Source organism: Anabrus simplex, chromosome 6 (assembly GCF_040414725.1).
Source record: "Anabrus simplex isolate iqAnaSimp1 chromosome 6, ASM4041472v1, whole genome shotgun sequence".
Taxonomy (NCBI): domain Eukaryota; kingdom Metazoa; phylum Arthropoda; class Insecta; order Orthoptera; family Tettigoniidae; genus Anabrus; species Anabrus simplex.
This window is the reverse complement of record NC_090270.1, coordinates 50,160,170-50,174,024: the sequence shown is the minus strand read 5'-3', so window position 1 is coordinate 50,174,024 and position 13,855 is coordinate 50,160,170. Positions and strand designations below refer to the sequence as shown.

At 36.7% G+C, this 13,855-nt stretch overlaps 1 protein-coding gene across 1 annotated transcript in view; it reads right to left on the bottom strand.

Annotated features, from left to right (window-relative positions):
- Nucleotides 1–13,855, bottom strand: part of LOC136875857 (uro-adherence factor A) — a 132,986-nt gene that overhangs the window by 40,746 nt on the left and 78,385 nt on the right. Inside the window, exon 5 of the mRNA XM_067149477.2 lies at nt 5,790–5,888. Within this exon, the coding sequence (XP_067005578.2) occupies nt 5,790–5,888 (99 nt within the window). The remainder of the gene's footprint in view (nt 1–5,789; nt 5,889–13,855) is intronic.

The window sequence follows — 13,855 nt, the reverse complement described above, 5'->3', positions numbered from 1 at the left end:
CTTTTGCTTCTTTCATGTCCACTGCTAGTAATGCTAAATCGTCAGCAAAACCCAGGCAATTTGTTTTGATTTTTCGGCCAATCTTTATTTTGGGGGACATTTCCTAAACCATTCCCTCATTACCATTTCTAGAGCACAGTTAAATAATAGTGGTGAGAGCCCATCTCCCTGCCGTAGCCCAGTTTTAATTTCAAACGTCTCTGATGTTTCACCCCTAAACTTCACTTTCGATTTGGTGTTGGTGAGAGTCAATTTTATCATGTTTATTAATTTGGGATGTAGTCCAAGGTGTCTTAAAATTTTAAACAGAGATTCTCTATGGATGCAATCGTAAGCTTTCTTAAAATCTACAAATGTCATCACCATATCTCTGTTTCTTCTCCTGATCTGATCAGGACAGCTCCTCCAGGATCTGAAACCTCCTTGATATTCTCCTAGTTCTTTCTCAAGTTGTAAACTTATCCTATTAAGGATGATTATTAAAAATATTTTGTATGTTATGTCTAGGAGCGAGATTCTCCTGTAGTTATTAGGGTAGGTTTTATCTCCTTTTTTGTGCAGTGGATGAATGAGGGCTGTTGTCGTGTTTTGGTAGTTCTTCTTTAATCCAGATAGAGACAAGTTGTTGATGGAGGGCACCTTTTGCTGATGTTCCTGCACATTTCCAGATTTCCGCAAAGGTCTGATCTTCTCCTGGCGCTTTGTAGTTTTTTAATTTATTCAGAGCTTGGTAGACTTCCTTTATTGTGGGGGGATTGATGTTCTCTGGTGATGTTTTTATCAGGGTAAAAGAGTTTTTTTCTGTACATTGCTTAGAATTTGAAAAGAATGGTATTTCTGTATTGGTCATGTCCATAGAAACAAGAAAATGCACTTTTTACTTTTCTGTAATGTCTGTCTATATGTACTCGCACCACGAGAAAATGGCTGAAGAGAATTTAACAAAAATCAGTATGTGAAGTCGGATGGTGAGCCACTGCAATCTAGGATATAAATCATTTTACTCATGCTGAGTGAAATGGTAGTTTAGGAGAAGGCCTAAAATTTAATTCTCAAATATTTATGTTATTAGTGGTCCTATCGTTAAATACTACATAACGAAAGTTATATAGAATTAAATTTCCGATCATTTATGTCATACAGTGTTACAGTACTGGCTTTGACAGATATTCATGAATTTGTATTTTTGTTGCCAAGTCCATATCAACACCGAGCCATGAATTTAATGAAAGTCGGTATATGGAGTCGGAGAATAAGAAACTACAGTCTAAGTTATAAAAAAATTTATTCACCCTGGATGAAATTGTAGTTTATGGGAAGATGCCTAAAATTAAATTTTTAAATACCTACGTTACTGGTCCTATCAAAAAGTACTACATAACAAAAGTTACATAGAATACAATTTCTGACCATTTATGTTTTATTCAGTTTTACCATACCGACTATGATAAGAGTGGTATTTCAGAGTCGGAAGAAAGCTAAACGTGAAGGTCTACAATATTGAAATCACATAACATTGATCAACAATAACATTACATTGACCACTGTTTGTTGTGATGTTCTTTTTCTCTTATGCAGATTAGTAAAAGAGCATAATTTTTGCCCTGGGAATCTCCACTATTTGACACCCCCACCTGGTCGAAATAAGACAAAGTGTGTTCACGGATCACGACTGTCTGCGGCTTGGTCATTCCAGCTCTGCAACTTTGGACTGTTAGATCGGCAGCTTAGTACTGTTCATTAAAAGTGAGAAAATGTGTGGTTTTTAATTTGATCAAGTATTTCATATGAAAGCATTGCTTTTAATCGCGCCATTCCTACTGACATCATTATAATGACGTACGCTCATTTCAGTTGGGAAAACTACTAAGACAGTCTTTCTGAGGATGTAAAAAGGCAGGTGGAGAGTGAGTGTCTGCCATTATAATGAAAACCCCCAACCTGATTTGACTTATGGTAGGCAAGGAGGCCTAACATTACAATGAAAATTCCCTAACCCTCTCTTCATATGAGAAAAGATGATTAATGACTTCCCCGTGGCATTTCTAGGGTATCGTTAAGTGCTATACATTCAATACAATCTTGCTCAAAACATGTACACTACCTAAATTAGAATTCTGTATACAATGTAGAATTCCGTAGCAAAGCACGGGTACATCAGCTAGTCAGTACAATAAATTATTTGCCTCAGCCAAATTTACATTTCAGTAGTACATGTTTCATTTATCATATTAGCTTTAAAATGTTCACAACAACATAAAAACTTTGACTTAGTTAAGCCTTGAAAGTGATGAATGGGGGGGAGAGAGGGAGGTAAATAGAATTAACTATATTTAGTCTTAGATTAAAAGGTTATAGCCTAAAAACACTTGTGATAACTTATCCCATATTTAAAAAATATAGTCCTCATGCAGCATGCAATCTCAGATCTACTCAGAAAAAGGGAAAAAATGCTCATATTCTTGTAGAGTATCTTGTTTAAAAGACTCTGAGTAATGTTCATATAAAGAAAACTGGTGATGACAGCAGTAAAATTTGACACTTCATTGGATAAAAAAAAAAAAGTATGGCTGCCCTGCATTTGACTGTGCTTATTAGGCGGTTGGTGGTTTGCAATTCGATCCTAATATTGGAAGTGTCACTCTTGCCCCACATTTCTCAGGACTAGTCTCCCAGCTGTTGCCTCAGCTCTCCATCTGGTGTTATGAGAAGAATATAATTTTATACCCTTTAATTATGCCGCCTACACACATTGTAGCTGATGATGTTTAGTTACTAAACTAAACATGTACTACTGAAACATACCTGCCAACTTTACAAAATAAAAAATCAGGAGATTTTAATATGAAAATCAGGAAAAATCAGGAGATACAATACATGAAAACCGCTTCTTCTACATGTCTTGTGCAATACAGGATTACTATGGTATATAATGTAACACGTATTGTTTCAAAATCCGACTGTTGCTATACGAGGCTACAAGGCAAAAAATTACACATCTCTGTTCCCTCACAAGAAGTATGTGAGTGAGATGATCAGTCTGTGATAAGCCTTCCAAAAATAGTATGAACTCATGCTCCACATGTGTGAATCAGTCATGCGCTCAGATGCTATTACTTAGCAAATGCATAAATTAGTATATTGCATCACGCGCCCACACGATTATGCAAAGCGCAATGCTATTTTTATCAAGTAAAAAATTAAAATTTGTGAGAATTGTGTCCAAATGGCTCCTAAAATCTCTAGAAAAGTCACTAGTCACTATCTCTGAAATTCTGTCAATAAATTACTATAGACTCCAAATCTAGCGACTAGTCTCCAGAATCGACTAGACTGATGTGAACAAACATGAGCATAGCAGGCGAGAACGATTTACAATCGATATACGCATTGCGATATAGACGTTTCCATAAACATCGCACATTTGCGCGCATTTCTCGTATTAATAAACGTCAATATTACCTTTGAAAGCAGCAATGAGCGCAAAACTTCTGGCCACTGCCGTACAATGCTGAAATGGCAGGATATGAAAAAAATGTTCGAAGTTCACCAACAAATAAGCTAAAATCAGAAGAAATAATAAAATAATCGGGAGGCGGGAAAAAACCGTCAAAACTCGGAGTCTCCCGCCTAAATTGGGAAAGTTGGCAGGTATGCTGAAATGTAAATTTGTCTAAGGCAAATAATATATTGTACCGATTAGGTGGATTCGTTGGTTTACTTCACACTGTTGTATCATCAAGGTGGAAGAAACGTGTGTCCCATGTGACCAATGAATCCAAGTAGCAATCAACGTAGTAGCAATACACATTTCTGATAAAATAAAAGTCAAACAAACTTTCTCAACTCACAAGAATACAGCATATCATGTTTTGGGACAGATGTGATGTTCTGCTAGTGGGCTTCATGCTGCCAGGGAAAACAATCAATGCAGCTGCATACTGTGCAACCTTAACAAAACTTTGCTGCGCACTCCAAAATAAACACTGTGGCCTTCTATCTGTCAGACTGCTATTGCTTCATGACAATGCAAGACCTCATCAAGGGTTATGAATTTCATATTGTTGGTCCGTATTGAACTGAGATTACATATAAATTATAAACATAAAAGTTTTCCACCTGTTCAAAACATAGTTATATTTACACTGTGTGTATTTACATTACATGGGACTAGTTTCAACGCTACTCGGGGTCATCATCTGCTATATTTAAACAATACACAATATTTGACAAAATCCTAAAACATGTTTCTGAGCAGTAAGAACAGTATGAAACAAATATATAATTAACTCTATGATATGTGGTTGAATTAGGCGAAGTACTATGGTGGTAAAAATGTTGCATATGAAAGTGAAATATTACAAGTGACAATAGGTGAGCAATATATAATACAAGCACAACAAATTCGTTAAAAAGATACAAATGAGATGCTCTACGTTGTGGATTAACTTGAGTCAAAATGTTTTAGACACAAGGTGTTTCACATAGAATTCAGCAGGTCCTGGTAATACATAATAACATGTTTCTAAGCAGTAATAACAGTATGAAAGAAATATATAATTAACACTACGATGTGTGGTTGTAGGCTAAGTGCAATGGTGCTGAAATGTTGCATATGAAAGTGAAATATTATGAGTGACAATAGGTGAGCAATATATAATACAAGTACACAAATACATTAAAAAGGTACAAATGAGATGCTCTATGTTGTGGATCAACTTGAGTTTTTTTCTTTTTTTTTTTTTTCAGATAGAATTCGTAAGTCCTGGCAATACATTATGGTTGTGGACTGAGTGTTATGGTACTAAGACTGAACACAATATAACATGACACTTATAATAAAAGTACACAAGTATGTACAAATGTTTGAGTAACAAATGTGTAGATGATATTCTCTAGAAGAATCTGTGAGGAGTAGATTATACACTGTATCAGCTTAAATTTTGATACCTGGTGTATTAGGTAACCAAGCTATGTTGATATGACTGCAGGGTTGATTGTTGTAACTGTGCAGACTGAATATGAAGTTTTAGAATTCTTCTGAAGTTGTAAGTAGACTGGGTTTTTCTCAATTTTAATAGGTCCCATTTGTTCCGCTACAAACTGACAGTTTCACCCATTCATATCACCAAGCGCAGTGTCTACATTCCAACTTCTACGGGGACATCTTCAGTTCCGAACATCAGGAAGACAAAGTCACATGTATGTGGAAAAGGGTACGAGCCGCCTAAAACCCTGCAGGCTCACCAACAGAATCCTCATAGTAACAAATGGGGGAAAGGATTCCAAGACCAAGTGGAACACCTCAGTAAAATCAGACCTACAGGAACTGCAGATCCCTTGAGACACCACAGAGAACCCATCTCAGTATCGACAGGCCATCCTACAGGGAGTCTTCCCACTGTGCCTCACAAGCAAACAAGAGTACAGGGACCACCAGACCTAAGTGGATGGATGGGAGGAAGCAGGCACACAGCCAGAAAATGAAAGTGTAGTGGGCCAAAAAAAGCAGAGGACCCTAGCTAAGAGTCCCGTGGTCTATAGTAGGCCAAAATAATCACCATCATCATCATCTTCATCATGCACAATACTTGACAATAGCCAGTTGTTCCAATATTCCCATAATGAAAATAATTTATATGAATTAAATATTAAGATAATTTAGCCAGTCTTGGATTCAAGATGTTAGCATAGGAATCATGCAACAGGTATAAGAAGTGAAGGTACTCAAAATCAATGCTGAAATATCAGTATATCATGTACTATTATTATAATCATTTTAGGTTTACCTTCGCACTAGAGCTGTTGAGCAAATTCTCTGATTCCGCAAGGTGCTTCAAATACTCTTGAATATCATCCTTGCTACATTCACTCAGGGTTAAAACAGTCTGAAAAATAAAGCAAAATTTTATATGTGTGTGGATGTATATACATTTATTCACATACATACAGTACACGCCGTATTGTTCCGATGTAAGATCGCCTTGCATATAAGATAGCTCTGAATTTCTGGAAGGTATTTAAAAGAACAATCAAATAATGAATGTAATTACAACACATTCTAGCTCTCTTATAACTAAGACAATTTAATAAACCGTAAGTACATCTAAGACCAAAAGCTTTTCTTTTAATATGAAATAATGTGCAAAAGTACATTGGGATCTTTTCTTTAGAACATAGGCCTTCCAACCAAGGCAATCTTTCTGTGAGAAGAAGGCTTCTGTCTATGGATGTAAGCCTCCTGAAACATTTTTACACAGTGATCGAATACAGGCCTTAACTTTTATAGCCTTGGAGGCATCTACCCTTTGTATGTCTAATTATCAGAAAAAATAGAAATTTCAAGAGAACGAAGAAACCTATTTTCTGTGATGATCTTGTAAAGTATGGGTGTGGCTAGTAATTTTTTCCAAGGAAAATAATGCCCTATCATAGGTTTGTGGACAATCCCTTGAAGAAGCAAAACTCCAAGTAAAAGTTTTATTTCATCCTTATTTGCAGGAATTCAGTCATTTTCCTAACCCCTTTCCCACAGATTTCCTGCTGAACATAAATATTAGTTTGCTTAACAAAATACCAAGAGATAGTATCGTCCACAAACCGTTCAAAAATATCCTCTGGAGTATTTACATGCAAGAACTGTACTTTTATTCCAGGAGTGAATTTTGCTGTAAATCTACTCCTTTTCCATCCATTTTCTACCCGTCTGTGTCTGTGCCGTCTGTGTCTGCCTGTTTCTCTACATTTTCACTATCATCACTTGAAGATATTAAAAGAAGGTATATAATGGTTCCACCTTTCAATACTATTAAAATAAGAAATGTAAGTTTACATTCCTATTTAATTAAAATTGGTACCGGTTTCGACCAGTATTCGTGGTCATCATCAGCCAAATACAAGTAAGTGTACAACAATGCATAGAAAATAAATTGTGAAGTTTAAATAATTCTATTTGGTTTCTGCTAGTGAAGCACTAAAATCTTTAAGGAGCACTGTGTGTTGAAGTATAACCAAAAACACAAATAAGATGCAAAGGTAAAAATGAAGTTTAGATGATGCTGTCAGATGTAGTTTCTGAAGCACTAGAACACATAAGGGAGCACTGTGCATTGAGATTTCAAAGTTATGTAGAAGTCTAAAGTCAAATTCTTATCTCTTAATCCCTTGCAGACACTTTCTAACCCACGATCATTCTCTGTGATAGCACCAGTATGCTGTCTTGTAGCACTTGTGCCACCTTCTTCCCCAAAGAATGAACGATCTTTTCTATCGGAATGAAAAATCACTGAAGTCATCGTCCTCATAGTTTAATTCCAAAATTTCATGTACAAGGAAGCACAAGTTGTTGTCACATAATTCTTCAACTCACCATCATTTTGAAGATATTATTATAACTGAAAAGTACTTTCATGAACCATAACACAAGTGCAATGCATCTATAAATTCACATTCATTCTTCATCATAATTACTCCTTTTTTCTTGCATTCCGGAGATAAAGGGTTCGGCAGCCCTGAAGATGGTTTTCTGTGGTTTCCTATTCTCACACCAGGTAAATGCTGGAGCTGTACTTTAATTAAGGCCATAGCCACTTCCTTCCCATTCCTAGCCCTTTCTTATCCCATCGTCACCATAAGACCTATCTGTGCCGGGCTGAGTGGTTTAGTCAGTTGAGGTGCTGGCCTTCTGACCCCACCTTGGCAGGTTCGATCCTGGCTCAGTCCGGTGATATTTGAAGTTGCTCAAATACGTCAGCCTCGTGTCGGTAGACTTACTGGCACATAGAAGAACTCCTGTGGGACTAAATTCCGGCACCTTGGCGTCTCCGAAAACCGAAAAAAAGTAGGTAGTGGGACGTAAAGGCAATAACATTATTAGACCTACCTGTGCTGGTGTGATGTAAAGCAAACTGAAAAAAGGAAAATAAAAACTCCGTTTCACACTGATGTCATACTATACACTTCCCACTCTCATAAAACACTAAAGCATTCGAGTCACCGCATAATAAGAATGCAATTGATTAGTTTCTATGCGAGATGAACACACAGCACGCTTTTGCATGGAAGCGAGCTGCATTGAAAGATATACAACTCTGATTACTCCGTCTAAAAAAGTACTTATGAAATTCACACTAGATGACAGAGCATACAAATATTAAGGACTGAATTTCACAACTCAAGTCTAAAAAATAAAACAGCAGCGTATGACTTAATTTGCTCTCCTCGCCTGGCTGATTATTTCCTTGAACAACTTAAAAGTCGCGCTCCCCAGTAGGCGGGTCAGCTACAACTAAAACAGCTTCATGATCACTTATACTATCACTTCATTTTCTTTACAGAGCTCATCTGATTTTATTGACACCACATTTATAATATTCTTCCTTCTAATTGGTTCCATCACTTTCTGATTCAGCTGTCCTTCCCATATTTCACAATTTGTTGGTCATACTTTCTGTCATTCTCTTTATCGCATCAGTTAATATTTGGTCCCCAGTAGATGGGTTAGCTACAACTAAAACAGCTTCATGATCACTTATGCTATCACTTCATTTTCTTTACAGAGCTCATCTGATTTTATCGGCACCACATTTGAGATTACCCACTATGGCCAAGTTCGTTTCTGTGTTGTTCTTGACATAGCTCATTGTCTTATGACAGAATTTTAAGTCAGCGTCACCCCTTCCAGGTCTGTACAAATCAAAAACATACACCATGACTTAAATGGTGACCAGATTAAATGCATTACCACAATGACACGAACCCAGCAACAATAGATCACAAGCCACGAATTGGGAAAAAAACTGACTGACAAAGCTAGAAAAATTCTTGTTTATTAGTGACCTGGAGCTCAGCTGTGATGTGCATGGTGACTTCCACTGCACAAACTAGTACAGTTGGGAAATGATATAAATAGACCTTCACAAAAATGAGTCTTTAAAAGTTAGGTTGTGCAAATAAGACAACTAAGTTTTTTGTTGGTACATCTTAACACATTGAGGTCGAAGGCCGTACACCATACAGGCTGTGTCATTTATTAAGCCTGCATGGCGTATGTTCTCTGGTTTTCATAGCTGCCTCTGTGGATCAGTGGTAGAGTGTCGGCCTCCGGATTCCAAGACAGCGGGTTCAAACTCGACAGAGGTAGTCAATGCTTGGTAAAGTTTTTAATACTAAATAAGAGGTAGTCAGATTTTTGAAGGGAGGAAAAAAGTCCATTCAACACTCCATGTCATACGATGTCAGCATGTAAAAGATCTCTGGTAACACATTTGGTGTTTACCCGACAAAATAAATTAAATCTCAACCACAGACGCCCAAGAGAGTTTCGGTTTACTCGGTCTGCTATCTAGTGGGCCGAGAGTAAAACGGAATGTCGAAATTGACGAGCAGACAGCCAGATGGCGTCAAATTGAAATGTCTGCACATGGTAGCTGAGGCTATACGATTATTATTTCTGGTTTTCATCGCTGTTACTATCAAACAAGCATACTATATGCGTTGATTGGCACTGCAGTATAAGATTTGGTTCATATAGTTCTCGAAAAAAATATGGATGACAGCAAATACAGCTCTACACATCATATTCTTCCTTTCAAATCGTGTCAGAGCTGTGTTGACTCGACAACAGTGTCACTGCAAGAGACTATCCTCCTATTGTTTCTCCTTTAAACAGAAGGGCATGTAATGGCAGCCGCGTGCGAACATAGACTGAACGACAGTGATTCATACCAACTGAACGGACCGAACAAGTAAGTAAGTAAGTAAGTAAGTAATTCGTCTTTATTCGTGGCGAAGTTAGGGCTCAAGGCCCTCTCTTACACATAAGTAATATTTATGTACTAATTGTTACATAGATTTAAAACTTGTGCAAACAATTCTGAATGGCCTAAAATACAAATAAATTCAATATCAGCCAGATTTTATTAGTTAAGGTCATATTATGTCGTACTTTTTTTTTTTGTGAAAAACCTACTGATTTCAATCTATTTCCAAGGTAAGGGATCTATCAATTGTATTACACTTTCTACAGATATGAAGTAGAAAGTATGAACTCAAATATAATGAAACAAAAAATTACCTAAGTTCAAAACTAGTCTTTAATTTAAAAATCCAAACTCAGTGAAAAATGGCCAGTCTGGAGGATTAAAATATATGAAAGTGAGCAAGAACTCTATGTGTTAATATTTAAAAAATGGTTTCAAATTTTTCCCTTTCGGAAAACCAAATGATCATACGTCACGTATCTCACAGTCATGGCCATCCATTAACGGTCGCTAGGTAACATATCTAACATCATGTTGCACAGTTTGTATCGCTAATTGCAGGCATATTTACGTAAAAATTTGTCCTATATTCAAACCAATATGGTACATATATACAGTAAGTTTCTCTTATCGGTTGGCCAGCAGGCGCGCTCGGATTATCTGCCTCCCGTTGCCTCATCACTCCCCACTCCGTGTCATAGCAACGATGACAACACTTCACTTTATCCATGCATGAAATAACAATTAAAATGAAGAAAATTAGTAATTAAGAATTAAGAAAATAAGCTCGTACCTTATGACACGAGATGTTCGAAATGTTCACCTCCTGCATCCAAACATTTCTAACATTGTCTTAGGAAACTCCGTTTCACACGCATAAGTTCATCTTCCGCAATCGAGGCTATTTCTCTCCAGATATGTATGTTCTTTCAGTTCAAACACTCCTCCATAAATAAAAGTCTCAAACAGTTAAATCTGGGGACCGTGACAGCCATAAGTCCATACTAATATCTTCAAAAATTTCCTCAGTTAACTTTAATATGTCATTAGTTGTATGTGTGGTCATGCTGAAAATATCCATTTCAACAATCAGTATCGGTCAGTTTGTCAAAAAATGGTTTGAGTATATTATCCCTGTATCTTTGTGTATTAATCGCGCCCTGAAAAAATAGGTCCTATAATTCTGTATCCATTCACAGCGCATCATACTGCGATGCATTCGTCATGTAGAGGAATTTCGTATATGTGGTGCGGGTTTCGTGTACTCCAATATTTTTACCTGTTATTCTGCGTCAAAATATACCCATGTACAGTAAATGGAACTATGCTTCATCAGAGAAAAATATTAAGCATGGATCAGTTATTTCATCATGAACATTTTGCAACATCCAATTACAATCATGATCACGTGGATGCAGTTTATCTAATACACATAACCTGTTTGGTTTTGATTTTAACATTTTCATAGCCTGCCATGCTGAGCTCTTTGACACCCTGGCTTCTTGCCCAAGTCGTCTTAGGGATTATGTAGGCATATGTTCTAATCCTTCTGCAATTTCATTTACTTTTTCCTCATTAAGTACATTTATTTTTTATTTTTTTTACATTTTGCTTCTTGTCGAGTAAAAAACCACTTCCTCTCAATTTGTTTACAAGTTTCTGCATGGTCTCTCTTTGTGGAGTGTGTACACCTGGAAACTGTGTTATAAACCACCTAACAACTTCCCAGCATGACTCTGTTTTCACATAATTATCGTAAATAAATACCCTTTCCTCTACCGTGTACACATGTGGAGGCATTATGAGAATTACCCCAAAGTAATACTTCACAAATCAAGAACAGTTAGAGCAACAGAGCAACACTTAATACACGTTCTAAGCATGGACTTGAACTCCAAAGTGTGGGCATTCCCGTGTTGTCACTGTGCTATGTAACGGGAAGTGATGAGTCTTACAAGTTATAAATCCTATCGTTGGGTCCATACTGAGCAATGACTACATTTCTAAATAATTTTTTTTAGTCCACCTTTTTAATACATTATGCTTTTTATTGATTTATTAAACGAAATCAACCCTGAAATTAATAACAAAGTAAAGGTAGAACATTTTATCATCAAGTCATAGAGCTTTTATGGGATGACAAAGTACCCAAGAGAATGAAATTAACATTATATAAACAGTATCTCATACCAGTTGTAACATATGGACTAGAACTGCTGGTAACAAATAAGAGACAAGATAATAAGATCCAAGCAGTACAAATGAAATTTTAAGAACATAGGTTAAAAAAGACAAGAAGAGAGAGAATCAAAAATATTAAAATCAGAGAAGAGCTAAATATAGAAGCATTAATACAGAACATACAGAAAGCAAGACTGAGATGGTTCAGACATATAAAAAGAATGGGAAAGGAACGGGTAGCAAGAAGGCAATTGGAAAAAGAAGTTAAGGGGAAAGAGACCAGTTGGAAGACCGAGAAGAAGGTGGATGGATCAGATTTGGATGGACATTAGAAAAGCTGCATTGGATGTGGCGGAAGTAATGGAACAGGAAATGTGGAAGAACAGAAAGGAGTGGAGGCGGCTTGTTAAGCAGACCCAGGCGATTGGAGTGGGACATTGATGTTGATGGTGATGACAAATATTTTTACATTATTTTTATGTCATAAGCGGGACATGTTTCACCTATTTTTAGGCATCTTCAGCCACTAAAGATAAAAATAGCCAGGATCCTGAATTTTGCTTGATAATAAAATACATAAAATGGTTAAAGAGACAAGGACAAACAAGAAAAAAAGAACCAAGAACAATCTCCACATCCTTCACACATTAGTGTCTACAAAGAGATGACTCTGTCCTGATAAATCCCTGTCTTCTACTATATCTTCTGAACTCCCTATAAGATTGTTTCTCCTTATCAGCTTCATCAGGAGCTTCAACACGCATTGAAAAATCATCCTGAAAGATCTTTAATCTTGACGTGGACATAGTAGAATAGAATTTGGATAAACACAGGTGAAGGGATGAGTATGTTATGGTGGCGATTATTATTTTAAGAGGACAGATTATTGGAAGATTTTGAAAAGAATCAGGAAAACTAGGTTAATTGGCAGGAAAACTTTTCTGGACTATAGTAAAGAATCACAGAAAGGAAGGAAAATGGAAAATGAGTAGCATGTTGGGGTAAATCAAGTAAATATTGTACATCCCAGGGAATTACAGAACAGACTGAAGGAGTACATAGTAAATCTCCTCAATGTACTACAAAACAGAAATTCCTTCTCTTGAAGTCTTGAATAATGAATTTCAAGGAAGGAAAACAATGATGGCATTGATATTATACTTAAGGAAGTAGAGAGAACGCATCATAAAGCAGCAGGAATTAATGCAATTAGATCTGAAATCATAAAATGTAGAGAGATAGCAGGGATGAAATAGTTTCATAGAGTAACAAGTTTAACATCACTTCTGACTGGACGAAAATAGTATAATTGCACCTGTCTATAAGAAAGGGAACAGAAAAGATTACAGTAACTATACATATTTCTTTGATCAATATATCATGCAAGCTGTTCACAGGCAGGCATTTTAGAAAGAAAAAAAAAGTGCATATCAAAGAGGGTGCAATCAATGGTGGACTGTAAACTGGATGAAAACCAGTAGAGTTTCAGACCACAGAGGAGTTGCCAGGACCAGAATTTTAATCTGTGGAAAGGAATTCAAAAGTATTCTGGGAGGGACAGACAGATGTTTCGTACATCTACATTATGATAATATTATTTGCTTTATGTTCCACTAACTACTTTTTCGGTTTTCGGAGACATCGAGGTATCAGAATTTAGTCCCTCAGTAGTTCTTTTACGTGTCAGTGAATCTACCGACAGGAGGCTAACGTATTTGAGCACCTTCAAATACCACCGGACTGAGCCAGGACCGAACCTGCCAAGTTGGGGTCAGAAGGCCAGCGCTTCAACCGTCTGAGCCACTCAGCCCGGCCATCTACATTATCGGATCAGGAGCAGGTTGTTATAGGCAATCATTAGTATTCATGACAGTCAGGCCTTGAAATAACAGCAGAATCTGTATATATATAAT